Source organism: Paroedura picta, chromosome 13, assembly GCF_049243985.1.
Source record: "Paroedura picta isolate Pp20150507F chromosome 13, Ppicta_v3.0, whole genome shotgun sequence".
NCBI classification, from domain to species: Eukaryota; Metazoa; Chordata; class Lepidosauria; order Squamata; family Gekkonidae; genus Paroedura; species Paroedura picta.
This window is the reverse complement of record NC_135381.1, coordinates 14,036,985-14,064,656: the sequence shown is the minus strand read 5'-3', so window position 1 is coordinate 14,064,656 and position 27,672 is coordinate 14,036,985. Positions and strand designations below refer to the sequence as shown.

Sequence of the window (27,672 nt, the reverse complement as noted above, 5' to 3'; positions counted from 1 at the left end):
GAGGGAATCACAAAGAAGGCAGAATTTTTGCGACCAGATTTGGAATGCCCTGCAAGGTGCTGGTCGCAGATGTCAAAATATAGAGTTCTATATTGCTTTTGTTCTGGTTTCCGCCTGTCCTTTTGCAGTCAGGTCTCTTCCTCAACTAGAGCAAGTTTAATTTCAACTAGGAATTATCACATTGCAGATCAGGAATGTCCTTCAGCTAACACCTATGCTGGCCTTCCCTGTGACAGACTGGCTGCTTGGTACCAAACAACTGTGCAGTGCTCTGCACATTGCATAGTTCAGACAGGGTGAGGCAAAAGGGTAGATGTGGTCTCAGAAGCAGAAGTCGGACACTGGGAGGTTTCGGCTTCCGAATTGTGTAGTAATTAAGACTCTTTGTGCAGATTGGATTGGGAAAACTGACTGCTTCTGAGCATGTGCAGAGGATAACTATAGCCAGAATATACCAGGGCTTTGAGGCAATGGCTGAGCACTACTTCCATGTGTTTCCTTTGTCCCTTGCCAAATTTTTATTGCTGGTAAATTAAGCAGCTGCAATATGCTGTTAATCTGTGGACGCACTGCCTTGTATAGAATGAACATTTAAATTTCGAAGAAGAGTTTAGGGCCTGGCTCACACGATTATACTTTCAAGTGTGTAGCCGTGTTGGTCTGAAGAAGCACAACAAAACAAAACGAGAGTCCAGTGGCACCTTTAAGACCAGGGGTAGTCAAACTGCGGCCCTCCAGATGTCCATGGACTACAATTCCCAGGAGCCCCTGCCAGCAAACGCTGGCAGGGGCTCCTGGGAATTGTAGTCCATGGACATCTGGAGGGCCGCAGTTTGACTACCCCTGTTTAAGACCATCAAAGATTTATTCAGGGCGTTAGCTTTCGAGTGCAAGTGACATGGTCAATTCAGAGGAAGAGTGCTTGCACTCGAAAGCTCACTTCTTGAATAAATCTTTGTTGGTCTTAAAGGTGCCACTGGACTCTGATTTTGTTTTGTTGTATGATTATATTTTTCATGTTACAAAGTCAGCACGCATTTCCCCTTTTCCATTGACTTTGATGCCTGAATGAATGTTGTGGCAGAATGCTTTCCGTTATCTTAGAAAGATTTCCCCGAATGGGTTAACCCTGTGGTCTGGGATGCATTGGAGTCCTTCATGCAACTTGGGTTAAAAATTGTTGAAAAAGGTACGGCTCGTTGACTTACCCTATAAAGAAAGAAGCGAGCCGGTTATTTGAATGCGCTGTTAGTAAACCACCAGTGTGTGTAATGCTGGGCAGTGTGTTGGAACAAAACATAACTGGAATTAGAAATGATCATAGTTCAGCTAGTTGAATCTCTAAAAAAGAATACTAATATGATTTTCATAGTCAAATTTATTGACACCTCCCCCCCCCCCCCCCGGTCTTGGAGTTTCAGATTCTCCCAGCAGTACTTAAATTGGTGTTACTGTGCTTGCGAGTTATGGCATAAAGTTTAAGAGCATAAACAACAGCCACGCAAGTGCTAGCTTCTGTGCACAGGGTCCAAATTGCAGCCGTGGGAGAACATAGGTGCATCTCAATGAAATGTTGACAATCAGTATTTTGAACTAATCTTAGAAGTCATCCTGCCGTGCACCAGCCGATTCTCCCGCCCCCCCCCCCCAATCTTACAAGCTGATGCATTATTTAATGTTTTGAGAGTGTTACGGTAGGTTTTTCTCGGTCTTATGTAACACCGCCCTTCATTTGCAGTCTGTGGACGGGTTTGAACTCCAGCTGGGGAGGGCCTCTGTGTCGTTTGTAGTCTAAAACGCAGCTGGAGTTTGAAAACATTGATTCCACTGGGTACAGATTTGCATCTGTGGATGAAAGCCCCTTGTTGGCAGACGGCAGGCATCTCCTTTGCCGCGTCTGTAGTGAGTGGATGAGTCTCTTTTGAAACAATTGCAGCAAAGATTGTCGGGGGGGGGGGGAGATGCACAGCCGAACCGCTGCTGCTTCATGCGATGCAATTTAGCCCTCCGTCGGAAATAACCTCACGCTAACTATGTTTGCCGTCTTTTTTCCCCCTCTCCAAATGACTGAGGAATGAAACGGTGTCTTAAATGCTTCTCTCATAAGCTTGTGCGTGGGAGACTCAAGTTCGGGTTCTTGCTAGCTGCAAACTCCGCTAAGTGACCTTGGGCCGGTCACACAGGCCCGTCCCATCCCACAGAATTGTCATGGATTGCATATAGCATGAGTGGCCAAACTGTGGCTCTCCAAATGTCCACGGACTGCAATTCCCATGAGCCCCTGCCAGCACGCTGGCAGGGGCTCATGGGAATTGTAGTCCGTAGACATTTGGAGAGCCTCAGTTTGGCCACCCCTGACATATAGAGCCTACAGGGGTCCCCAACCTTTTTATCACCGGGGACCGGTCAACGCTTGACAATTTTATTGAAGCCCGGGGGGGGGGGTAGTCTTTTGCTGAGGGATGTTGCCGCTGCTTGAGCCCCTGCTCCTCTTGCTTTCCCGCCAGCTCCCCTGACTTCCTGTCACCCGCTGAGGAGGAGCCCCAGCCATGGCGGCCGCCGGAGAGCACCAAAGGTGAGCCGGCGGCAGAGTGGCAGGGCAGCCCCCGAGGCAGTAGACGGGGTGGAGGAGCCGCAGCCCGGTACCGATTGACCTACGAACCGGTACTGGTCCCCGGCCCGGGGGTTGGGGACCGCTGATAGAGAACATCCTTGGAAGAAGAATACGATAAAACGTGATGATTAAAGAGAGCCCGTGAACAAAGAGGTAGGGAAAGCACGTTTATGACTGAGCTGCTCCCTTGTGTAAACAGAGGAAGTCCTGCTTTGGGGCAGACGGCTCATCTGGCAAGGGGACCCTGAGAGGTCTGATTCATGGGGTCCTGGGATGATCCCCCGTGCAGGCTTCATAGAAATGCATGGGAGATGTACCAGAGCCAACGTTTCTGTCAATAAGGGCTTGCAGTGGTTCAACTGACTGCTTGATTTTGCTGAGAAAATAATTGTGGCGCTACCAATGTCTAGGACTTGGCCTGGGTATTGTGGAGTTTCAGAACTGCTTGATTGTTAGAGAGTCCCAGTAGCCGCAACCTAGACCTGGGATGTTTGGACTTTGCCGTCTCCTGCCTCCACCCTGTTGCTTGCTTTCCCCTGGTCTAAATGTGTACTGAAAACCCCCTTGGGGCAGGGACCCGACTTTTGCATATGGTGCTCGGTAAATGGGATTTCTAGCCATGGAAGTCAGGTGACCCATATGCTCAAAAATATACCTTTGAAGAAGTGCATGGTCTAATTTCTTGGAATAACTGTGTATTTGTCTGTGAGCACTGGCAGTTGTGTAGGGGTGTGCATTCGGCTGTAACAGAGTTGAAAAAGTACCCCCGGGATAGATTTGCCATTGACTTTAATGATCCCCAGAGAGTATAATGGACCCCCCCCCCCCAAAAAAAAACAGCAACAACAACAACTTGGGAATCCTGAATGTTTATGAAATCCAAATGCCATAGCAATATTGGAATTTGGGAATATCAGGAAATACCAGCATTTTTTGGCTCAATGTACCCGAATCTGTGGGGGGAAAAATATTTCTTTTCTTGTACCTCCCGCAGCAGTTAATGGAAGTTGACCTCTCCTCAAAACAAGAAGTAGCCACAAGAGGGCATTGTGTGATAACATCTGGAGAATGAATGTAGCAGTGAATAAGAGCCGTCTTTGCCATGTGTGAACATTAATATTGATGCTGATGTTGCGCAGGTGATTCTAAAAATGAGAGATTCTGACAGGCTGGGAGGAGAGATTTTCTGCCTTCGAGCTCTTGAAGAAGGGCCATCTGTCCCTGGAGTGTTCTGCCTCGTGGATAGAGTCCAAGGTGGCTTGCGTTTGCACCTGATGAAGTGGGTTGTAATCTAAAAGATGATAGTATTTAGGAGCAGGTTTTTCTGTTGCAGAAATAGACTAACATGGCTGCCTATCTGGAAGCTTGATTTAGTCTCCTCAGTGCATTGACCTTCTTGCTTCAGCTTTTTCAAAACAAAACAAAGCACAAAGCTTTGTTTTAGTGAGAGTTGGATCCATGAACAAATGATCTTCCGTGTTCTGTTTGCTGCAATGGAATGCCCACACTGTAGTTTCCCCTGTACTTTCCTTGTTGCTGGCCCTGCCATGCCCCCTACAGAGATATGTCAGCTTCCAGTTTTAAGCCCTATTGATAGGTCAATTATATTTGGTAATATCTTCCTATACCAGTGGTTCTCAACCTTCCTAATGCCATGACCCTTTAATACAGTTCCTCATGTTGTGGGGACCCCCAACCATAAAATGATGCAAGTGTTCTTTCACAGAAATTAAACCAAAACTGACCCATGGCTTGAAGATCCATTGTTCATGATGGTATATACATTGTTTTTCCCCCCAGGATTTCTCAGTTCAGTTCTGCCTCTTGTCCCACCATGCCAATCTTGCTCTTTTCCGCTGCTCCAGACAGAGGAACGCTCTATCTCGATCTACCCCGCAAGGCTGTTGTGTGGATGGCAACCTCCTCCGGCCAAGCTGCTTGCCCAGCCGTGACCCCTGTGAAATGACCCGTTCGACCCCCAAAGGGGTCAATAGATGTCAATTATATTTGGTCATATCTCCCTATAGTTTGAAACTGATACTTGATATATCGCTTTAGCTTGAAGCTGTATCAATATGTCAGTTATGTTTATTAATAATCCCCACAAAGTCTTCTGGTGGCAGCAGCGGATGGAAACAGCCACTAAGGAAAACCAAGGGGTTGAGTTGACACCTTCTGCCTTGGCCAGGAGCTTGGGCGTGACCTTGGACGTCTCCTTGTCTAAGGAGGCCCGGGTCGCAAATGTCATTTGCTTGGGACAGAAGCTCATGCCTTGCCTCTCGGAGCCCGATCTAGCAATTATGTGATCCACACAAAAGTCACCTCCGGATTACACTTCTGTAACTTGCTCTCCGCAGGGGCTGCTCTGGAAACTCCAGCTGGTCCAGAATGCAGCAGCTTGGGTCCTTACGAGGAACCAGTGGAGAGCACGTAATACACCTGTGCTCTCCAAACTGCACTGGCCTCAGATTGGGGAATGAATCAGGTTCATGGACACAATCCTTACATTCAAATTCCTAAACAGTCTGGGAGCCTTGTATTAACCGGACTGTCTCTCCCCTTATGTCCCGCAGAGAGCTTTAAGATCTAGTAGCTGGAATCTGCTTAGGGTCCCCGACCCCAAAGAAGTAAAACTGGCTTCAAAGACGGCTTATTCGAATAATCCAAGGAAACAGCCTGGAACAGCCTGGTGGAGTGCTCTTCCTAAGGCGATCAAGGCCCACCGGGACATTAAACACTTCTGCAAGGCAGTTCTGTTCTGTCAGGCCCCATAGTTGCCGTTAGGGAATAAGATCAATAGTTGCTAGCCTCCTTACTGACCTGAAAATTCGATCGGGAAAAGTTTTAAAACCTGAGTTGTTATATATCATTGTTTTAACGATGTATATTATATTTTCATTGTTTAAGACTTGCTGCCTATTCTGGACCACATGGGGAAGGGCGGGTCATAAGAATAAAGCTTAATTTAATTAAGCTGAGGCATGTGTATGGGACCTGGAAGAACACCCATCTTTCTGTCCATAGCAAATGCTCAGTGCCTAAATAGAGTTCTAAGAGCCACAAGCAAGCTGGGCTAAGCATTTCCTGAAAAAGCAGGATCTAATACAGCCTTTTCCGACCTTTTGCCCATGTAGGAGCCCCTGAAATAAATTTTCAGTCTTCAAGCAACCCTGGAAATGATGTTAGCTGGCCACACCCCCAGAAGTGACATCACTACCCGTACTCTTAATGCTCCTTTTGCTCCCTCCCTTCCACCTTTACTTCTTTTCCAAACCACAGCAAAGTGTGGGAGAAGTATTCGGGGGGTGTCATTTGGTGGCTCCAAAAACACCCTCCAGTTTAGACACAAATCAGGGCCAAACTTCAGCGTAGAAGCAGCCCAAATTAAAGCTGATATAAAATAGCAGCTTCGTTGGACTCCTTGCTTGTATCAAACATCTGTGCTGGATGCTTCATTGAAACAAGTGCTGCAAACAAAAGGGTTTTTCTACCAAGACAACTTGAGCGTCACCCTGCAAAGCTCACATGGAGCCAATGAGATGAAGTTGGTCTTACGTAGTTTCCAATGGAAACCAGTATTTTTCTTTTGATATGACTAGGAACAATCTGTAGGACCTGTGAGTATTCGGAGCACAAATATAGCTAATGATCTGGGTGTCTGTGAAAGGGTTTTAAATGGGGAATGAAGTGAACTTGGCAGAGCAAAGGGTGCGTTTCAAAAATTACATGGCAACTTAAATTGTTTTCAGTGAGCCAGCTTTGCCTTGCTTCTCCTTTGTAAAGCTCCCTCTCCTCCCCCCATAAACAGAGTGTTCAAAGACAGGCACGTGAAAACCATCTTCCAGTTACTTAACTAAAAGAACAACTCGTACACTGTTGGTGAATGTTACCTGGTTTTGGGACTCTTTATCCTCAAAGTGACATATTGGTCATGTTGCCCTAGTCTTTTCCATACCTCAATGACCACTTTCCCCCATGAATGGCTCTGCTCTTTTCCTTTGCTGTCCCTTACACTTAGAACACTTACATGTGGTGCCTCCTCTCAAGACATGGCCAGCTTTGAATCTGGAGGGGAAACTTAAGGGAAGCAAACTAAAATGCAAAACGTATATCCTTATAGCTGAGGTGTGGTCTGAAAATGCCAGAGCATCACCTCTAAATTTGCAGGTGCATCAAAGGATGGTTGATGGAACAGAATAAGAGACACGTTTTGGGAAATGGACCCCCACTGGTGATTCTTGACCAAAAGGGGACAAATTTGTTAATGAATTCCTATTCTTCAGCTTCTTTTTCCAGCTGTTCATTCTTTCTTTTAGCCTAGTGGTAATGAGTGCGTGTGAGAATAATCCAAAAAAAAAAAAAACAGCCTGAAACATCCTGGAGTTCCTCATAGATGGGAGGAGTGATCTCAGGGTGGGAGCCCTGAGATAATGTCCAAACGTTCATAGTGCAAGCAAGTTTTTTTTTCACCCATCTGCCTTCACACTTACGTTTTCATTTTTCCCCTGGCTGAGTAGCGAGGCCATGTCCAAACATGAAACTACCTAGGTCTGAGAATTGGAGGTGGCAAGTTCATTTACTTCTGTTTCTGTCTTGCAGGTGAAATGGAAAGGAAAAGATTTATTTGATCTGGTCTGTCGGACGTTAGGCCTCCGTGAAACTTGGTTCTTTGGTCTGCAGTACATGATCAAGGACACGATGGCCTGGCTCAAGATGGACAAGAAGGTAGGAATATATCTTTCTCATCAGGAAATGTGTGTGAGTAGGGGGAGGTCACCAGTGACTAAACCGGCTAAGCAGGTGGTCTTGAGAACACCCAGTAATGTATCATTGTAAGAGATACAAAGCTGCTTAGTGCCTAAATAGGAGATTTCTAGGAGCCACAAGCAAGTTGGGCTAAGCATTTCCTGAAAGAACAGGATCTAATACAGCCTTTTTCAACCTTTTGGCTGTGGAGGAGCCCCTGAAATAAATGTTCAGTGTTTGAGCAACCTTGAAAACGATATTAGCTGACCACACCCCCAGAAGTGACATCACTACCCGCATCCTTAGTGCTCCTTTTGCTCCCTCCCCTCCACCTTTACTTCTGTTATGGTGGCTCTGTCTCACGTAAGCCAGAAAGAAGAGTAGGAGCTGAGCAGACATCCTGGATCCCTCCCATCCCGCACCACTTTAGAGCTCTTGTGGACCACCTCCAGAATTCCTGCGCACCCCCAGACCTCTGTTTGGAAATCCCTTCTAATAGAATATCTGAGTCTGCAAACAAACAAACAAACAAACCCAACAACTTTGAAATGCATAGTTTCGCAGATCCAGGATCACCTTTGAAAAGGAATTACGCAAGTCTTTACTCCAGATGTAGGATTCAAGTGAAGCCCCCTAACCTTCAAAATACATCCGTTTTGCAGGACTGTATTATTGGGCTGTACAACTTTGAACCTAAAAGCAGTCCTGTCACATTGGTCTTAATGTAATTGACAATGTAATGGCTAGAACTGCATCTTTACGACCCTTCATTCAAATTGTTTTCCTTTTGGGGTTTTTAGTCTCTCGCTGCCTCCTCTGCTTAATCTTGCCCTCATTTAAATACTCCAGCTCTGCATTGTACACATTACTTAGATTTATTGTTGGGGCTGCTTTGTATATCTCTTCGGGTTTTGAATATTTAGTTCACATGAATTGTCGCGTGCCATGAGAAACACGCTGGGCCTGGAGTTCAAGCTGCCTCTGATCTTAAAATATTATTTTTACATAAAATAAAGGTATGTCTTTTCATGTGCTGCAATATCTGAATAAATCCAGTCAGCTGCTGTGAAATGGCAGCTCCTTCTTGTTGTTTATGTCTAAAACCATGTACCATAAATGGCCATTTTCCCCCCCCCTCCTTTGAGCCAAGGATGTTCACTGATTTCCACTTTTTTGAAATCCTTTACAATACAATTAAATTTCCATTATGTTAATAGCTGCACCAGAACAGCACTCTTTCTTTGCATTTCAAATGTTAACACTTGTGCATTTTTAAACTTGGCGCACCCTGAACGTCCAGTTAATCAAGTTACGAGAAGTAGACTGAATTATTTTAGGTCATTATGAGATGGCGAGGTAGCTTTTAAAGATTTCTGCTAGCCTCAGCTGTATGATTTTCAGTGCAGTCCTAAGCAGAGGACCTAGAAGGATGTAACAGGCTGATGGAGCAAATCCATCAGTGCATCTTGGGTTTTGGAGTATTTCCTGAAGAGAACCAAATGAGGTAAAAAAAAAAACCCAAACACCTGACTTTCAAATCTTGGCTCCCATTCAATGATCTTCACAGCTGAATAGTTTCCAGGTAACATGGGTCTGTTGTTCAGCCTAAGGGCTAACTAGATGTCGTTCGGGCATTCTGTGTGTTGGAACACCGATCTGAAGCATGGCCACAGGGGCCATTGGAAGAGTCCGAGGGTGGCAGGCAGGACGGAGGTGCTGAACTCTCCCCATCTCCTTGTGCCCTCACAGGCCCTCTCCTGCTGCCTTTCTCCTTGCTGGGTTACATAACTGGGAGAAGCGAATCTGGTTTCGGTCCAGCACGCTTGCTCTCGCCTCCTGCTTTATCACTAGGGGTACAGCTATTGGTACAACCCACCTTCTAAGGGAAGGCGACTGTAAGCTGCTTTGAGACTCCTTCTTCTAAAAAACAGGCTGTGCCGCCATTGTAACCTGATTGGCCCCAAAGACTTCTGAGCAAGAGCTGTGTGGAGTCAAGAGTGTTAGAAAAGCCATATTCAAATATAGCAGGGCAGAAAGATACTCTGTCCTTGCTTGCGGGCACAGAGCACAGCATACCAGGTAACATGGCAATTAGTGTGACTGTGTTTTCTGGGTAAGTCACAGAGAAAGCCAGTAGCAAACCGCAGTGCTTGTCAACTTTTTTACTGTTAAGAAACCCTTGAAATCCTTCAGTCTTCGAGAAATCCCAGAAGTGGTGAAATCGTGCAGAATATGGCTGGGAAGCAGAGGTGTGGACACCCCCATCTCGGGCCCCTCCCCTTCCCACCCACTCCAGGCCCATCATCGGCCATTTTGGGAGGGAGGGTCAACATGACCACATATGGTGGTCATGTCACCTAATATGGTCATGTCACTTAATAAATGTTTTTTTTAAAATTAAAAATATATTAAAATGAATTAACTCCCACCCATTTGGGAAACCCTTCCAGGGCTGTCAAGAAACCCCAGGGTTTCATGAAAACTTGGTTAAGAAAACCTGATCTAACCTGAAGGAGAGAGAACTTACATGGTTTCCGAAAGGTTAAATGGAGCTCTAATCCTGCAGGTCCTGGACCATGATGTTCCAAAGGAGGAGCCTGTCACTTTTCACTTCCTGGCCAAGTTTTATCCAGAGAATGCTGAGGAGGAGCTTGTTCAGGAGATCACTCAGCACTTGTTCTTTCTTCAGGTAAGTGGCTTTGCCGGGGGAGTCTGGGGGCTCGGCCAGCCCCGTGGAAAGGAAACTAGCAGGAGAAATGCATTTGGGGTGGAACAGAAATGTATCATTTTCAGACCTATGAAAGAAACAGCTGCTGGATTGGCTGGACCTGTCAGGTGACTTTAAAGTTTTCGTTATGTGAGCCTTGGTGCCTATGTAGCCGGAGGTACCCCAGAAGAGCCTGTAAAGTTCATGGATTGGATCCTTCCCGTCATTTCTACCAATAGAGAAAGAATTCCCCTCATTAGAGAAAATGTCATTTACATGTGAAGCTGTCTTATACTGAATCAGGGCAAGTACAGAGGGACTGGGATACCAATATGGCAAATCAAATGTACAAAAATGACTTTTATAGAGTCTTCAAACTTCCATTCTTCTTTATTCTTTTATATGAATCCCAACGCATTTCGCTCTTTGGCTTTATCAAGGGACTTCAATTTTCATATTTTGAAAAACAACTTTGGTATAGAGAAGTAATCTAACAGAGAGTAAGATAGTTTCAACATTTGCTATTCGTAGCTAAGGGCGTTCCGCTGGGTCCTACCCCTCTTACTTTATTTTGGCTTATACTGAATCAGGCCATCATATTTTATGGGTTTTCCGTGCTGTGTGGCTGCGTTCCTCGGCCACACAGCACGGAAAACTCACGACAGGCAATTGACCCCAGCTATGAACGCCTTTGACGATTCAAAGTCAGTATTGTCTATCCAGCAGCTTTTGAGAGTCTCAGGGAAAGGTCTTTCGCATCACCTACTGCCTGGTCCTTTCTAATTGGAGATGCCAGATATTGGACCGGGGAAATTCTGTAAACTGAACAGAGGCTGTTCTACATTACAAGGTGTGTTTCTTCCTTGAAGAGAACCATAGGATCCAGTCATAGAAATCATACCTGTATCTTTCCCTCCATACATAGGATCCAACATATGTATTAATCTGACCCATGCTGGTTACAAGGAGGGTCTAAAGTTGGGATATTTTATATGCTGTCAAAGTGGGACAAAACTTGACCTCTTAACAGAAGCCAGTGTAACAGCACAGAGCAGGCCTAATCATTTGACCGAAATGATGATATTATGAATTTAGGCAGATTGCAGGAAGGGATGCCCAGTCTTTGTCTCTCGTGGCCCATCCTTGCATACCCAGAAAATTGTTGATTGACACTATGGGATGGCAGGAGAATTCCCTCCAGGCCAGGCTGGATCCTGGATATTTTTGTTGGGGGGCTGATCATTTGGACCTCAAATTGGGGTCACTGTGGGTAGGCAGGTATCTGTGAGTTCCTGCATTGGAGAGGGGGTTGGACTAAATGACCCTGGAGGTCCCTTCCAACTCTATGATTCTAAGTTGTCCCTAGGGTGCAGTGTGGGTGCAGTTGCCCCTAGGGTACAAGCGTTCCCTTTCTTCGTCAGACATGGATTCAGGAGAGGAGGTATTTCTGGTGAGAGCCAGAGCGACAACTGAATAGAGCATGCCTCATTTACTAGTACGTGAAAAGATAGTCCAGGAGACGATCCACAAGATTTAGAGGTATGCTCTTTCCAAAGTCTTTGCAATGGTCTTAAGTGTTTTACCCCTTTCCCCCCACACTGAGGACTCTGAGGAGGCTCTAGAATGAAATGCACATCCAAAGAGAATACTTTGCTCAGAAATCTACAGCACCACCGACTGCAGATGTAGTCTCAAAGCAGGGGATGAGTCATCAGGACATTCCAGGCTGGTGCTGGTCCCACCAGTACGAGGGTCCCAGGATGCAAGCCACACATTAAGACTGAAAGATGAGGGTCATCTGCTCGGCCTCAGTCTTACTTCGCTTGTCCTTGAGCCTTTAGAATACCAGGGTTTTTCCAAAAGGGAGCAGCCGGTAGCACAAACTCTTTGCCTTGCTGGTGCAGCTATATTTCCAGTTTCGATTTGTCTAAAAATGTGATCAGAGCTCACACTCTTGACCAGGGGTAGTCAAACTGCGGCCCTCCAGAGGTCCATGGACTACAATTCCCAGGAGCCCCTGCCAGCGAATGCTGGCAGGGGCTCCTGGGAATTGTAGTCCATGGACCTCTGGAGGGCTGCAGTTTGACTACCCCTGCTCTTGACCATGAGCGACTGAGGATGGAGCTGAAATGAAACTCGGGGACTTTAGAAATAAGGGTCGGATGTTTCAAATTGCTTCTTCCTTTTAAAGGCCCAGGAGCCAGTAAATCTGAATCGATGGGCCTCTCGGCACCCTTCGGGACCATTTTCTGTTGTGCCTAATTGGATGGGGATTTTTTTATTTTTGAATCTGCCCGTTGCGTTTGCTCGCGTTTTGCGCAGCGAAACGAAGCCCTCCTTGTAATCTGCTTTTATGGGTGATGATTGAATCCCGGGCCCCGAAGTCTGCAAATGTAAGAGTTGTAATTGAAAATTAACAGTCTAGCAGGCAGCTGCGGATGTCTATTATGAACCGTCTCTGGATGTCTGCCGGGGGCTGCCCCACTTAGCGGCGTTATCTCTGCTTGATTGTGTTGTGCTCAGGTCAAGAAGCAGATCTTGGATGAGAAGATCTATTGTCCACCCGAAGCATCTGTTCTCCTTGCCTCCTATGCAGTCCAAGCGAAGGTAAGTATAGGTACTGAATGGGCCTTTTTGCTCCTCCCTGTCTGGATTAGTTTCTAGCCTGGCTTTCCGTTACCTCTCAAGAGACGTGCCCTGGTGTAGGGGTAGTCAACCTGTGGTCCTCCGGATGTCCATGGACTACAATTCCCATGAGCCCTTGCCAGCGTTTGCTGGCAGGGGCTCATGGGAATTGTAGTCCATGGATATCTGGAGGACCACAGGTTGACTACCCCTGCCCTGGTGCCGGTGCTTTGATGCTTTGATCCCCACGGAGAACAACATCAGAAGCAACAGAGTCATTTCCCATGGTTTTGCTGACTCCTTTTCAGCTTCCGATCCAGAAGACACGTTCTGTGCTCCTGAACCGAAGCTCCCTGAGTCTGTAAACATCGAGTCCCGGGAGGTTTGCAGCTTCCCTCCCACCTATTAGACTTTTTGAGGACCGTTTAATAAAGGTGAAGGGCTACAGCTTCAGAATAAAAGAAAATATGATAGAAGAAGTGCCACGGGGCCCCCAAGTTGCTGCCTGGCATTATTCACGACAAGCTGTTCTCAATTAATAGGCTGACTCTCAGCCTGTCTTTTCAATGAAGCCTTTGGCCGAGGATAAATTGCTCATCCGTGGCGTGGGTTTGCGGGCGCCCTCAAACCTTTGCCTTGCGCCATCTTGTGGAATGAGCTTTGTCACTGGTGTGATGCGCGTTCGCACTCTCCTCTCCTCTCCTGATGACTTCTTTGATTGCAATCATACCGAGAGTGGTGATGGATTTGTTCGTTGCCTCCCTAATGTTCACAGCTCCTCGGTTTGCTGACAGCTCTGTACCTTTGCGTCTTTGCGTCATCTCCCCTTTGTTCAAACAGAAAAGGCACCACTGGTGGCGGTGTGGCCATATAGCTCAATGATGTTCTAGATGCACAAATATTGATAAATGGTTATTTTTAACAAGATGTATTCTTTGTGGTCCTCACAAGTGCTGGTGACTAATGCACCTTATCTTTTACCTTAAAATTAAACGCTACGATTTTGTGCAGTAAGCTTGCAGGCTGGGCAGATGAATCTCTTAATAAGTGTTTACTAAAGACTATGTTGTATTGCACACCCACTGCCTGTCTTGCTATTGGGCTGCATGGGTGAGCATTTGTCTTGGGGTTTTGCTGTTCCTTCATTACGTTCTCAAGCAGGAGGTGTGTGGAATAACTTTAGCTGGCAGCAAAACCCAGCTTTGCATAGCAGACGATGCCCATTTTTACCTGTTGAGCTCAGAAACTGTTTTAATGCTGGTTCAGAAGGTGTTTCTTCCTGCCAGTAAGAGCTTGCTCATTAATGAATGGCTGTATGCTTGGCGATATGATATTATCTCATGTCTCGTTGGGAAACTGTACGCAGAGGACATTTTCAGGGTTCATTAAGTCTCGTTGCCTGCTTGCCAGTGACGGGCACCTCTCCCCGATGCAGAGTTTTTCTTCCTGTCCTGGTAATTCCCACAAAAGTCCAATGCAAGGCAGGGAAACAAACTGGAGGGTTCCTTGGGGGCCATAAATAATGACTAGCTTGCAAACCAAAAGATTTTTAAAATGTCAGTAATGACAATTAATAGAAATAATTAAAGTACAAAAGCAGAATGGTGAGATCTCAGCGCATTTATTTATTTATTTATTTATATTTTTATACCGCTGTTCCCTACGCCAGTTTGCATAAAACATTTTGGAACATTTACATAGAACACTAGCAATATCAATATAACAATAACAATAACATACCAACTAGAACAGTATTTCAACAATAACTATGGCACTTCCTTGGTAGGTTCGAATTTTCAGTCTGGAGGGGACGACCTGTAGGTGTTATAGGTCAGTCGGCCTCAGCAAATGCCTGGTGGAAGAGCTCCCTTTTGCAGGCCCTGCGGAATTGTGGGAGTTCCGGCAGGGCCCTGATTAAGGATGTTAATAGTTCTCCTTGATCTGCCAGCATTTCTTGGGTTCTGTTTAAGAATTCATAGGACAGGGAAGGGGATTTCTTCTTTTGCTGCCTGGTTAAATGTTAGAGACAAACATGTGTTTTGGAATAAAATATAAACAGTGAGGAGATGCATGAAGCAATCAAAATGTGCACGGATTTGAATTAGTGGCCAGACTTCTTGAGAACATCTATGAACCACTGTCCATAAGGAATGAAGCAGGGTCATGACAACAGCTGGATTTAGGCCTGAAGGGGGGTTAGGAAGAACTATAATCTAATTTTGGATAGTAACTGCTGAGCAGTTCTTACTATACTGGGCGTGGCAGGCTTAATATGAAATTCTGAATCCGTAGGGCTGAGCCGTGAAAGCATGGGGCACACACTTTGAGCATCAACTGATCTACTTTAAGGATACTCAGAAAAGCAACCTTACAACAGTTATTTGTGAAACAATGAAATTGACTTTAAAATGCTGACAGTGAGCTTTAACTTCCTAGGTGATGTTTCAATAAATCTAAGCAATTAACAGAACTTGTGTTTGGTTTTTATCCTGGAACACAACATGTTATCCTCCCCTCGAATGAAACTAAAATAGAAGCTAAGCAACAGCAAGTATTAAACAAGCAAAGATCTGTGTTATATGACATTCACTCTAAATCTTCCTGATTCAGATGCCTTTTGTTAGATGACCCAAAGGAGGAAATCTGCTCTGCTGCCAGTTTAGCGCTCCATCTAGGAAGGGAAGCAGTGCTCATTCTTGGTCCTGAAGTCAAAAGATACCATCTGTCTGTTCCATCTAATATACTTCTGGTAAGGCCTTGGAGGAGGAGCATGTCTCATGGCTTAAGTGCCACTCAGCACTTAGCACCCACTAAGGGAGGCTGACCCGCCCTTGAGTGCCTCCTCCACCAACTGGCTTGCCTGTCTGTCCAGCAGCCAGCCAATCACCTTCCGTCCTCCACATCTGACCACCCCTCCTCCTTCCACTTCCCTCCAAGGCCCAGAGGCCGCAGATCCCTGCTGTGTGAGAGCTACCCCTGCCGGTGAGTTCCCTTCTCGGGGACTTCCAGCCTTTCCAGGTCTTGGGGAGAGGGAGAGGCTATCCACAGAGTTCTTCCACACACTCCCTAGTCTAGCACCTGTTGTATTCCTGAATGCAATGGGCTTGGACCCTAGTGCTGAAATAAGAAAGGTTTTGCTACCTATGTAGCAGTATTTTTTTAGCTTCAGGAAATATTTGGTAACTTCCATAGGGAAAGGAAAATTTTTAAAATAGTTGTGATCAAATAATGGGCAACCAGCTATCTACTCAGTTGAGAGATGTGCTTGTTTTACCTGGGATAAATTTGTCTCAGGGCTTCGAATCTTGCTGGAGAGCCTGAAATCATCTACCGATCAGCAGAGCAAAAGTACATCTTTAATAATGGTACTAGAAGTAATATAGCAGTGTTGGGGTGGTTGGCATTTTACAGAGTAACCAAAGTGGAAAATCAGTCCCAGTCCCAAGGAGCCTACATTCTAGAGGAGGGGTGGCCAAATTGTGGCTCTGGCAGGGGCTCATGGAAATTGTAGTCCATGGACATTTGGAGAGCCACAGTTTGGGCACCCCTGTTCTAGAGGGAGGGAATGGGAAACCAGGGGTAAAGGCAAGCTGGCAAGTGTAATATGATTCTACTTGAGTGATATGTAAGATCCAAATGGGTAAGTCAAATGGGTGTTTCAGAGAAGATCATTTTTGAGCCATGTGTATTTTGCAAATTCTTTGTCTCCGGACCATTTCCTGGCAATTTGCATATTTGTTTTTAAAACAAAAAACCAACAGTCAAGGCCTTTTCTCAAAGCAATAAACATGCAAAAGGTTTTTTCTGAAAAACGTGAGTCATTGCTTGTTCTGGACTGGACTTGTTCTAGCCTCTTGGATTTTATACCACCCTGATTCCTGCCGATGCTTTGTTCCTCATTTGTTACTTCCAAACAAATAACTGTATGGTACCTCGAATATAAATGCAAACAAAATTTATGTGGTACAACGAAAACCAGATGTCTGGTTGATAGAGAAACAATCTACAAGTATAAACAGAAACATGAATCAGTGTTCGTTCAAGAAGAACCGTTTTCCTGACTCTTGCAACAATCTAATTTAATTGAAAAAGATTTGTGTATGTTTTTCTTTTATGTTAGATTACTTGCCCCAGCATCTCGTGAAATATTTATGCTATTCTTGATTTTTGAAGGTGGGGAAATGACTTGCTTAATTTTTCATCGAGGCTTATTCTTGGTAAATTATAAACTCATAAGTAAGGATGACAACTGATTAAAAATATCTGTAAAAAAACATGGTTGGGCTTTTCACTTGTCAATGAAATTTATGTTCATTAATTGTAAAAACCTTGATGGATGTCCTTTTTTGATGTTCTTGAAGGAAGGTAGTAATTTCTCTTAGGTACTTGATAATTAAATTAAGCTACCACTGATGCCTAGAAGGTGCAGCTGGTTTTAGAAAAAAATTGCTAATTTTTTGCTAAATTTAGAAGCATAAAGTACAGAATGTGCTTACTAAGGATTACACGGCTATGGTAATAAAAAAGTTCAGCGCTCATCAGTATTGTGCAACCCTGATCAATATGCCTTAACTATTAGTTGCATGCTATTTTTATTGCTAGAAAAGAAGGCATAACACTGGGCAGCCAAACTGGCTCTCCAGATGTCCATTGACTACAATTCCTATGAGCCCTTGTGCTCATGGGAATTGTAGTCCGTGGACATCTGACAAGTTCGGCTCCCCCAGGCATAGTAGTTCCATCGTAAGATTGGTTGGGAGGGGAGAAATTATCTTCCATGGCTTAATTCATCAAATCTGGCATAGGATGGAGAATGCCAGTAGTTCTTTGGGCTCTGTGCAGCAGAAGTCTTCTCCTAAGTCCAGAATCCATTCTGCTTCTTAGGGCTGTTCCCAGCAACACTAACATGAGATCTTTGAAAGAATTGAAAGAACAGCCTCCAGACTGCTAAGGGGGAAGCTGTGATACTATTTGTGACAATGGGCCCCTGGGGGTGGAGTGGGGGCGTGTTAGGGTCACTGCTGTTGACCTTTGTGTAGGCACTGAAAATACACTATGGGGTCTTCTTCTCAGAAATACCTTTTCAAAGCATTGATGGTGGCCATTGGAAGAGTGAATTCTATGACGTGGAAACCTAGAATGAAAGCTTTGGTTGCACAGATTAATCTGTTTAAAATATGCCACCTCACTCACATCTTCTACTTGAACTGGGTTCTCTTTGTGTGAGAAAGCCTAGGTTTTTCTGGGGTTGCAATGAATTTGTTTTGGCCACCTTTTGCCCCGCCACATACTTATGCCTACAGTTGGGTCCACCAAAAATATCTGGGCTCTTCCTGAAACCTTCAGGAGCTGCCAGGTTTCTGCCTGACACCTTCTTGGATCAGTTTTTGTATTATTTCATACAGGAATCAGGCTCTGAGTCAGCTGCTGATTGGGCACTTCCTTTCCATCTGTGCCAGGTCCAAATTTGGCACTTCCGTCCGGAAGGCCCCTCTTGTCTTGTATGAGGCACAGGAATGGCTTTATTGCCTCGGGGATATGCATGCAAGTCATGGATGCGGGTCCCTGGTATTTTTATTCCAGCTTCAAATAGAGTCTGATCGAGTGACTCCTGACTTCCTGTTCACACTCTCTTTCATCATTTTGTCATGCTAAACAATCCCAGACTTCCTCCTTATCTCAGCTGAGTCCTCACCGAGGACACAGAGAGATGATCTTGTTCATGCTGGGATAAATGATGAAAGGAAATCATGTCCAGGCTTCCTAACTGGGCCATGTCAGCATGTTGCAATATCCAAGTCAGAACATTTCTCAGCGACATCACTTATGAATCACGCACTCTTGTGTTGCCCACTCCAAGGTGGCCGCTCCGTGCTCCTTTGTACTGGGGTCTTTCCCGCACACGTTACTGGAGCAGCCAGCCTGAATCCTTAATTTCCAAAGTGATTGTTTCATTAGGTTTCTCATTATTCTGATGGTATCGACACAAAAATGATGAATCATGGGTACGAACGTGTCCTTGCCTGATAACAGTGGTATTTAGTGGCCCAATTTAGGTAAAAGAGCTTTTGGCAGCAGGACAGATTGCAGTCGGGAGGATCTCTGACTGGCCATCTAAATCTTATTTGCAACGGAAGTTGATGGTCAAATGCATTAATGGCGGGATGTGGGTGAGCAGGGGTGGAACAGTTGCCAGCCACATAAAACACAGGATTATTTGGAGGCCGGTTCTTAACAGCCAGGTGTTCATGCCACATGAAGTCCTCTGGTGGGTGAGTCAGCTCACTGGAAAGCCAGGATAGTGAGCAATTGTACTTCATGGTCTTCAACACGTGGACCATTTTGTTGGCATCGTCTTCTTCTTCATTTGATTTATTATTGTCATAGAACAAGACAGGAGCTGGAACACTGTTTTGTCCTGAATCGGAGGGGGGGGGGGGATTACGTCTGGCCCTTTAAAAAAGGAAGCTTGTATCTCCTCTGGAGACGTCCTGCACCTCTGTAGAAAAGCCTTAACCATGATCTGTGATATGGTAGAGCACATTGTTATACTAGATCCAACTCTAAAGCATTCCGGTGTCTTTGCAGTATGGCGATTACGATCCCACCGTTCACAAGCGGGGCTTCCTGGCCCAAGAGGAGCTGCTTCCCAAGCGGGTAAGAATCCAGTTCGTGCACTTGAATGCATTAGCGCAGGGGTAGTCAACCTGTGGTCCTCCAGATGTTTGTGGACAACAATTCCCATGAGCCCCTGCCAGCAAACGCTGGCAGGGGCTCATGAGAATTGTAGTCCATGATCATCTGGAGGACCACAGGTTGACTACCCCTGCATTAGCGGGTTATGTTTCTGGAACCGATTGGCTATAGAATTTCCTGTAGGATGACTAGGATTGCCAACGGTCTCGCCGAATTACAGCTGATGTCCACACAACAGAGATCAGTTCCTCTGGAGAAATTGGCTGCTTTGAAGGGCAAAGTCTATGACATTATGCCCTGCTAAGTTCCTTCCACTCCCTGAACCCAGTCTCCCCAAGCTCCGCCCCCAAGATCTTCAGGAATTTCCCGACTTGGCGTTGGCAGCCGTGCTAAATAATATCAGAACATTTGAATTGCTTGTCTCTTAAACGCGCTTTCCTGGTGGGTTTTCAGGATTGTCGTTCTAATTATTTTGTGGGGTTTTTCTCTGGTCTGCAGTCAATGACTTCTGCCTACCCACTGCATTTTTTGTATGAGTCCAGATTCAGAGACCATTGTCATCGCTGTGCTTCTTCATGAGGCTTTGGTGTCTTGACCAGAGCAAGAAATAGGGATAGAAAGAAGAAAGGGAGGTGCAGCTACCCTGCTTTTCTCTAATTTAAGATGTCTCAAAGGGGCTTACAGAGCCTCTTGTGGCGCAGGGTGGTAAGGCAGCAACATGCTGTCTGAAGCTGTCTGCCCATGAGGTTGGGAGTTCGATCCCAGCAGCCGGCTCAAGATTGACTCAGCCTTCCATCCTTCCGAGGTCGGTAAAATGAGTACCCAGTAATGACTGGGGAAGGCACTGGCAAACTACCCCGTATTGAGTCTGCCATGAAAATGCTAGAGGGCGTCACCCCAAGGGTCAGACACGCCCCGGTGCTTGCACAGGGGATACCTTTACCTTTACCTTTACCTTTAAAGGGGCTTACAATTACATTCTTTTTCTTTCCCCACAACGGGCATCTTGTAAGGTAGGTGGGGCTGACAGATCAGAGAGAATAATTAGTTTCCTAAATGCCCTTTCGTTGATATGGAGGAAATGGAAAAGGATATTATTCCCAGGGATTTCTCCTTTGATAAATGATTGAATATCATCATTAAGAAAGGGATCTCTATACCATGAATTATAATTTTTAATAACAGAAGTTATTAAAAAATTATAATTCCTGGTGTTGAGATCCCTTTCTTAATCACATTAATGAATGCAAATATAGACACTATAAAACAATAATAGTCAATTCTGGACCGAAGGAAGAATCCCAGAAGAGATAAAATGGCTGTTGAAACATCAAAGATAAGCTTTCTCCAAATGAAAGAAATTAAAGATCAAATAAACAGAACATTAACTGAATTTTTAAGAACTAATTCAAAATTAGATAAGGAGGAAGGAAAATTAATTACTAAAATATACACGGTTTTATTAAAGCAGCGACAAACACCAATGCAGGTGATGAAAAAGGAGTGGGAAATAGAATTGAATGCTAATTTTAATGACAAGGACTGGAATGAAATGTTTCAATGATTTCCTTTCAAATCTGTTTCAAGAGGTTTACAAGAACATGCATTAAAGATCTCTCAAAGATGGTACTCTGTTCCAGCAAGCATAGACCGCATAATGAAAATAGAGAATAAAAATAGTTGTAGAGGTGATGGTAAATTAGGGACAATTACACATTTGTGGTGGTCCTGTCCAATTATAGCCCAATTTTGGAAATCAGTATTTATAGAGATTGTTAAAATCACCAGGGAATAAATAACACCTACTGCCAAATTGGCCCTGCTCAACATATATCTTAATGAAAACTCCCAATGTAAACAAAAATGTTGATTAATTATCTTTTGGTTGCAGCTAGATTACTTATTAGCCAATGCTGTAAGAATATTATAGGGCTTTTCTTAGAGAGATGGCATGCAAAAATAAGGAATATAGTAGGACTTGAGAAACTTACAAATTAATTTTCAGCGTGAAGAAAGGTGCTCAAAAACTAAGCTTATACGCGAGTATATAGGATATGTAAAAATGCTTGTGCCCATATCCATGCAACTGTCTTACTGTTTTTCTTATCTGCCTTTGGAAGATGTGGAACTATGGCTGAAAGACTTTGCAGCTTCCAGAAGGCCACATGGTCTGCCTTTTTGCGCATGTTCACCTAAGAATAAGGCCAATAAACACAGTGGGATTTCTTTCTGAGAAATCATACATAGGCTTGGGCTGTTTGTTAATCTCCTGCTTGGGGTGGGTTTGGAAACCTTGTCAAATTCTGCCCATTGATTAAATCATGCCAGGTCTCATTGAGGCAAAACCAGTAGTCAGCCCAAACTGAGCTAAGCTAAGCTTCCATTATGTTCCTTTCCCAGGTTATCAACTTGTACCAGATGACCCCAGAAATGTGGGAGGAGCGAATAACAGCCTGGTATGGCCAACATCGCGGCAGAGCCAGGTGAGTCTCCAAGAAACACAGCCCTTTGGGAGGTGATTGATGCATCTCAACAGCATGGATTGAACTCCCTTGAAATGTCCTGTAGACATGATCTCACATTGCTGGGTGGGGATTTGAACTCAGCTTTGTGGCCGAGGGGGGATTTGAAGCAGAAAGTCCCCAGTTTTCATCAAGCACTCGAGCCACTACCTCAAACTGGCTCTTACTATTTCCAAGGTGACTTGCAATAGGTTAAAACAATTCAATCAAGGATAGGTTCAGGTGGAATGGAGCTCTTGGTGGTGTAGCAGCTAAGAGAGCTGTTTAGGGCACATGGTGATCAGGAGAAATGACCCTGAAAGTATGCTGCCAATCTCTTGAGGTTCTAGCCATCTCTAGCAGGTGGGGCTTCTCACCTGTGCCAGGTGAGAATGTGTGTGAATACTGCAGCTGCATATGTGGTGGTTTGGCAGGAAAGGCCTGTATGATCACAGCTGTGTGAGATCACAGCTATGTGAGATCGTACCTTTGGGAAAGCTGATCAAGCATTTGGGTGTATTTGAAAGTGACCTTGTTAATGCAAGTGCAGTTGTGTCTCTATCAGAGATGCTGGAAACATTTTTCCTTGGGTTCTCCCAAAGGTAGAAAACTACTGCCTATGGAGTCCATTCATGCAATTGCTTTTTACAGAGAAATGCCATTTGGGGATGAGAAACTGTTGAAATTCTTTCACTGTCGTTTGTTCTCTTAAAAATGGTAGGAAAAGAAGAGTTGGTTTCTATGCCCTGCTTTTCACTACCTGAAGAAGTCTTGAAGCAGCTCAGAATTGCCTTCCCTTCCTCTCCTACTCTGTATGGTAGGTGGGATTGAGAGTAGGGTTGTGTGCAGCAGTGGCCGTTCCTAGAATCATAGAATCATAGAGTTGGAAGGGGCCATACAGGCCATCTAGTCCAACCCCCTGCTCAACGCAGGATTAGCCCTAAGTTCCTGCAACCAGCACTGCAAGGGGGGAGGGAAGGCACAGGCGCTGGTGCGCAACCCGGCACACACACGCAGGCGCAGAGCTCTGCGCCTGCGTGTGCGCGCCAACTGACACATTGGCGCAGTCAGAGTAGTTCAGCAGTGGAATCAACTGCCCTAAGAGGTAGTGAGCTGGCAGTCTTCCAGCAGCGACTTGACAGATAACTTATTCTGGATGCTTGAGGCTGATCCTGCATTGAGTAGGGGCTGGACTAGATGGCCTGGAGGGCCCCTCCCACCTCTGTGGCTCTGTGATTCTAAAACGTGCGGGATGACCTTGGACTGGTCTCTCTCAGCCTAACCTCCCTCACAGGGTGGTTATGTTGAGGATGAAATGGAGGGGAGGCAAACAGTGTTGTAAGCTGAACAAAGTTTGAGTCCAGTGACCCCTTTAAGGACAACAAAGTTTTCTTCAAGGTGTGAGCTTCCGTGGGCTACTTCAGACTAGCAGCCATGCACACTCCCCCCCCCCCCCCCGCCGCGGTGATGTGCTGGCTGTGGTGGCCTGGAGCAGCTGATTTGGACACAACCCCACTTCAGACCTACAAGGCTGCCCACCTGAATCTATGTTGTAGGCTTTTGGGTCCCCGTTTCAGAGGAAAGTGGGTTATAAATTTCTAAATAAATAAGTAGGCTTCCAACAGTGGGGCTAAAATTTTCCTTTGTCCTCAAATCCACTGCAAAACGGATACTTTGCATGCTCAGGAGTAGAAGATGACTCTGGATCTTGATGGGAAAAGGTCAGCCGTGTTGTCATCCCCCTCTTGCCGCGTTTCCGTTTTAATAGGCATTAAAATGCAGTTGACTCGCAGGCTGGAATTTGTTGTAGATTTTTATTGATCTCACTTGTAAACAAAAATGTGGTGCCCTGAAGTGGAGAGGGCCTTTGGCTGTGGTACAAGATGTGCTGGGAAAGCCAAGAAGCCCGTCTTGCTCCCTCGTGCCCAGATCGCAAGCGTTCTGATTTCGCTGAACTTAATGTATACTTTTCGTCCCCCGTCTGCATTGCAGGGACGAAGCCGAAATGGAATATCTGAAGATTGCTCAGGATCTAGAGATGTACGGCGTGAATTACTTTGCTATTAGGGTAAGAGCCTGAGGTGCTCTGGAAGCATGTCCAAAAAGAAATTGAGGCAGTTGAACAGGTCTTCAGCTCTGCAGATAGTTGCCAGGAGAAGTTTCTCTGTCGCAGAGGGAGAGTTTCGTGCAGAATAATTGTAATGCTGACACATTTCCTGTTTCACCTGCAACTGGGAAGGGCCGTTGAAAGGTTTCCCAGGGGGGTAAATGAGTCATTGCCACTGCAGCTCACTCTGCTTTGGAAAGCCTGAAGCCCCCCCCATCTTCCCCCCCCCCCGGGAATAAGGTTAAATAGAGCTATGCAAATTACATCTGTGTGTCAGATCTGCTGTGAAGTCCCAAATGGCAATCTTCTCTGTGTTTGTTTTTATCTTTGCCTTTTCATTTTAGAATAAGAAAGGGACTGAACTGCTGCTGGGAGTGGATGCCTTGGGCCTGCACATATATGACCCAGAAAACAAGTTGACCCCCAAAATCTCCTTTCCATGGAATGAGATTCGAAATGTCTCTTACAGTGACAAGGAGGTAGGCGTATATCGCTGCCCTTCCCTGTCGTCGTCCCCCACCACCCATGAATTAAACGACGGTGGATTCCGGGTATCTTTCATCTCTTGCTTGGCTAAACTTGGTCTCATCAAGGCTCCATTGGATACTTAGGGAAGAGCTTTTAACTTTGAAGACATTTAAAGGCTACAGTTCTGCAGAGTACCTGTATGTATTCTAACAGAGCCGTTTGATTTGCAGTTTTAAAATGAAGCTGCCCCAGTGTCTTTAGCCCAAGCAAGGCTTATGGCTCAGCTTTTTCAGATGCCTGCCCTACGGTGGATGTGTCCTGGCTTTTAACTGCTGCTGTGTAAGGGGCAGAGCCTTTGGACCTTATCCATCCGTCCAGCACTGCAGAGGATAACGGAACTTCCCGAGCTCTGCAGCTCTTTAAAAAAACGAGGCGCACCGGCACAGTTTTAAAACGATTGGAGATTTATAGTTTTCTAATCTGCTGCACAACACCGACTACCGTTTTCTTTCTGTAGGGCTGAAATGATCAGGTAAACGCTCACACAAAAGAAATGAGCTATGGGTTTTTGTGTTTTTTTGGAAAGGGGAGAACCGGGAAAAGCTTTGATCGCCTTTAAACATTATCCAGCAAGGGCAAAAAATGCTTTAAAAGGCTCCAAGCCAGTTACTTTTATTGCTCAAGCCATAAGCAATTAGCTCATGATGGTCCCCTTTTTAAAAAGCCTTATCTGAGAAGCAGTCTTAAATCATTTTTTTTTAAATCTTTGAAGGTTTTTTTTCTTTTTTCGCAGCCTGCATGCAGGTTTTCCCAGTGCGAGGCTCCTGGCTGAGCATCCCTCCAGGAACTGAAGGCCCGAAAACCTCCTCTGCTAGGCTTTGAACGTAATAGACTCTAACAGACCTGCCCCTCGAGGGCATAGCATCTGTCATCTTTTATCCTGTCAATAACGCTTTTAATAAAATGGCCACCAGTAAGATCTGACATGATAGTAAACAGGCTTAATAGTGGCACAGGACAGCTGCGCTGACACATCAGAGGCATTTAATCTGCCGTGGCAAGGATTTGGTCGGCTCTTTGCCTGGAACTGGGAAAGCCCTCCCAGTGCTCCGTCGCCAGCAGCAAGGGCGGGAGGCTTTGCAAGATCTGAATCCGAGACAGGGTGTCAGGATGCTTGCTCTAAGGCTCCCAGCTCACCTGAGAACCCAAAGCACATTTTCTTTACTAAAACTGTGCTGGGCCTCTGCTCTTTCATGGCTGGATAAAGCTTCTACTCAGTGAGGTCTTTGGGCAGCAAGTGACTGTTTGTAATTGTCTCTGTGCATTCCTGGAGGCACCTTTTGGGACCCGTCAGCCTTGCTGCAGCCGCTCTTGCCCTCCTGTTTGCTCTTGCCCTCCTGTAATGATCTTCCCCTTGGGCTTAACTGGCCCACAGATCAGCTGTAATGCGAAATCTAGTTTGTGAGCTGTGAAAGCGTTTGAAGCAGCACCAGACCTCCGAGGCGCAGAGCGTTCCCTTCCCAAGGGGCCAGTTGTCCCTTGATTGATTCTACTTCTGCATCTGGCATGGGAAACGAACCTCCAGCCTGTTTCTCTAACTCTCCGCCAGCCCGGTTCAAACTCCGTGCTGTACCTCCTCCTACTTGCCTTTTTCTTTTTTCCAGTTAATGAGTTTTGACAAATTTTGCTTACAGTTTACGATCAAGCCGCTGGATAAAAAAATCGACGTGTTCAAATTCAACTCCTCGAAGCTGCGGGTGAACAAGCTGGTAAGTGGGTGCTAAGACACGACCCTGTAGCTGTCGCAGCTACAAGCAGCAACTTCTTGGGACCGTTCCAGCTCAGAAACAGGGTGCATGGGGCTGGGGGAGAAGCCCAAACCGCTTCCTCCTCTGTCCCACGATGCTGATCCAAATTTGATCCTCACGTGGCTTAGTTTTGGAGAAGAAAAGTGCTGGAAGCTGTATACCCAGAATTCTCAGCCTCCCATATGCTTGTGTTCTAACCACATGCATTTGCTCATATTTGCCATCTTTGGCTCTTCCATTCCTCCTTTCCTCTCTAACCCCTTACAGGGCTTTCTCCTCACCTTCCTCCTCCGTTCCACAGGTTGTCTCCTTCCTCTTTTCTAAACCTGAGCTGCAAGCTCCTCTGGGTCAAGGACCCTGGTTTTTGTTTGCTGTTTTCTCAGGCACCCTAGAATGGGACACCCCTATGCTCTAAAAATTGTGCTAATAAGCTACTGGGACCATCCTATAATCAGGCCATAAAAATACTAGTGGTAGCAGCGTCTGTAACCCGTCCTTCAAATCACGGTTGCATGCCTCCCTTGAAAGGGGCATTTCCCGAGGGTTTCGGACCGGACAGAACAGCAGTTCTCTAAATGTTTATGAGAACCTTCTTGTCTTGCATGAAAGGCCTGCTTGACTGGGAGCAAGGCAGAGTTGAGGCACTAGAGTAGGTCTGTTTGAGTGCTTGGCAGGTCCCATTCAGAGACTGGTCTCTTGGAGCATTGAGGGAATGACAGGCTCTCTGGCAAGCTGTTTACTCCAGGCTCCTGTTTTTCTTTCTTTGTACTCTGGCTATGCTTGCTTAGGCCTAATAATCAGAGCTCTGGACCAGTGAGCGGTTTAGTTTTGAGCTTCCCCGAGCTTTCCCCACTTAACACATGTCCTAACCAGGAAACCCAGGTTTGCCTGCTATTCCACAGATCTTGAATCCGTTCATGAAACTCAAGAGTTTCTTGACGGTTCTGGGAGGGTTTCCTGAATGGGTGGGAGTTACTTGATTTTGAGTTTATTATTTATATTTGTTAAACCAGGGGTAGTCAAACTGCGGCCCTCCAGAACGCTGGCAGGGGCTCATGGGAATTGTAGTCCATGTACACCTGGAGGGCCACAGTTTGACTTACCCCTGTGTTAAACCTTTATCAGGTGACATGACCATATACAGTCATGTCGACTTGCTTCCTCCTCTCCCCAAATGGCCAATTATGGGCCTGGGAGGGAAGGAGAGGGGCCCCGGGTGGGCGTGTACACAGTTCTGCTTCCCAACCATATTCTGCATGGTCAAGCCACTTCTGAGGTTTCTCAAAGAATGAAGAATGTTTCAGGAGTTTCTCAGTGGTCTAAAAGTTGAGAAAGGCTGTCTGAGCACTTGGAGAATGTGTCGTTGGTGAGCAGTCCTGCGCCACATCTGTAACTGCTCC

The 27,672-nt window shown here is 45.6% G+C and overlaps 1 protein-coding gene across 7 annotated transcripts in view; it reads left to right on the top strand.

Moving 5' to 3' along the window:
• The window catches only part of NF2 (NF2, moesin-ezrin-radixin like (MERLIN) tumor suppressor), a 76,256-nt gene that overhangs the window by 6,711 nt on the left and 41,873 nt on the right, over positions 1–27,672 (top strand). For all 7 annotated transcript variants that reach the window (XR_013226152.1, XM_077307568.1, XM_077307566.1 and 4 more), the window contains exons 2-9: positions 7,214–7,339; positions 9,927–10,049; positions 12,591–12,674; positions 19,281–19,349; positions 21,789–21,871; positions 23,882–23,957; positions 24,341–24,475; positions 26,159–26,233. Coding sequence is in view for 6 of the 7 variants with exons in the window: in XM_077307568.1 (XP_077163683.1) it covers positions 7,214–7,339; positions 9,927–10,049; positions 12,591–12,674; positions 19,281–19,349; positions 21,789–21,871; positions 23,882–23,957; positions 24,341–24,475; positions 26,159–26,233 (771 nt within the window). In the remaining variant the exon portion in view is untranslated. The remainder of the gene's footprint in view (positions 1–7,213; positions 7,340–9,926; positions 10,050–12,590; positions 12,675–19,280; positions 19,350–21,788; positions 21,872–23,881; positions 23,958–24,340; positions 24,476–26,158; positions 26,234–27,672) is intronic.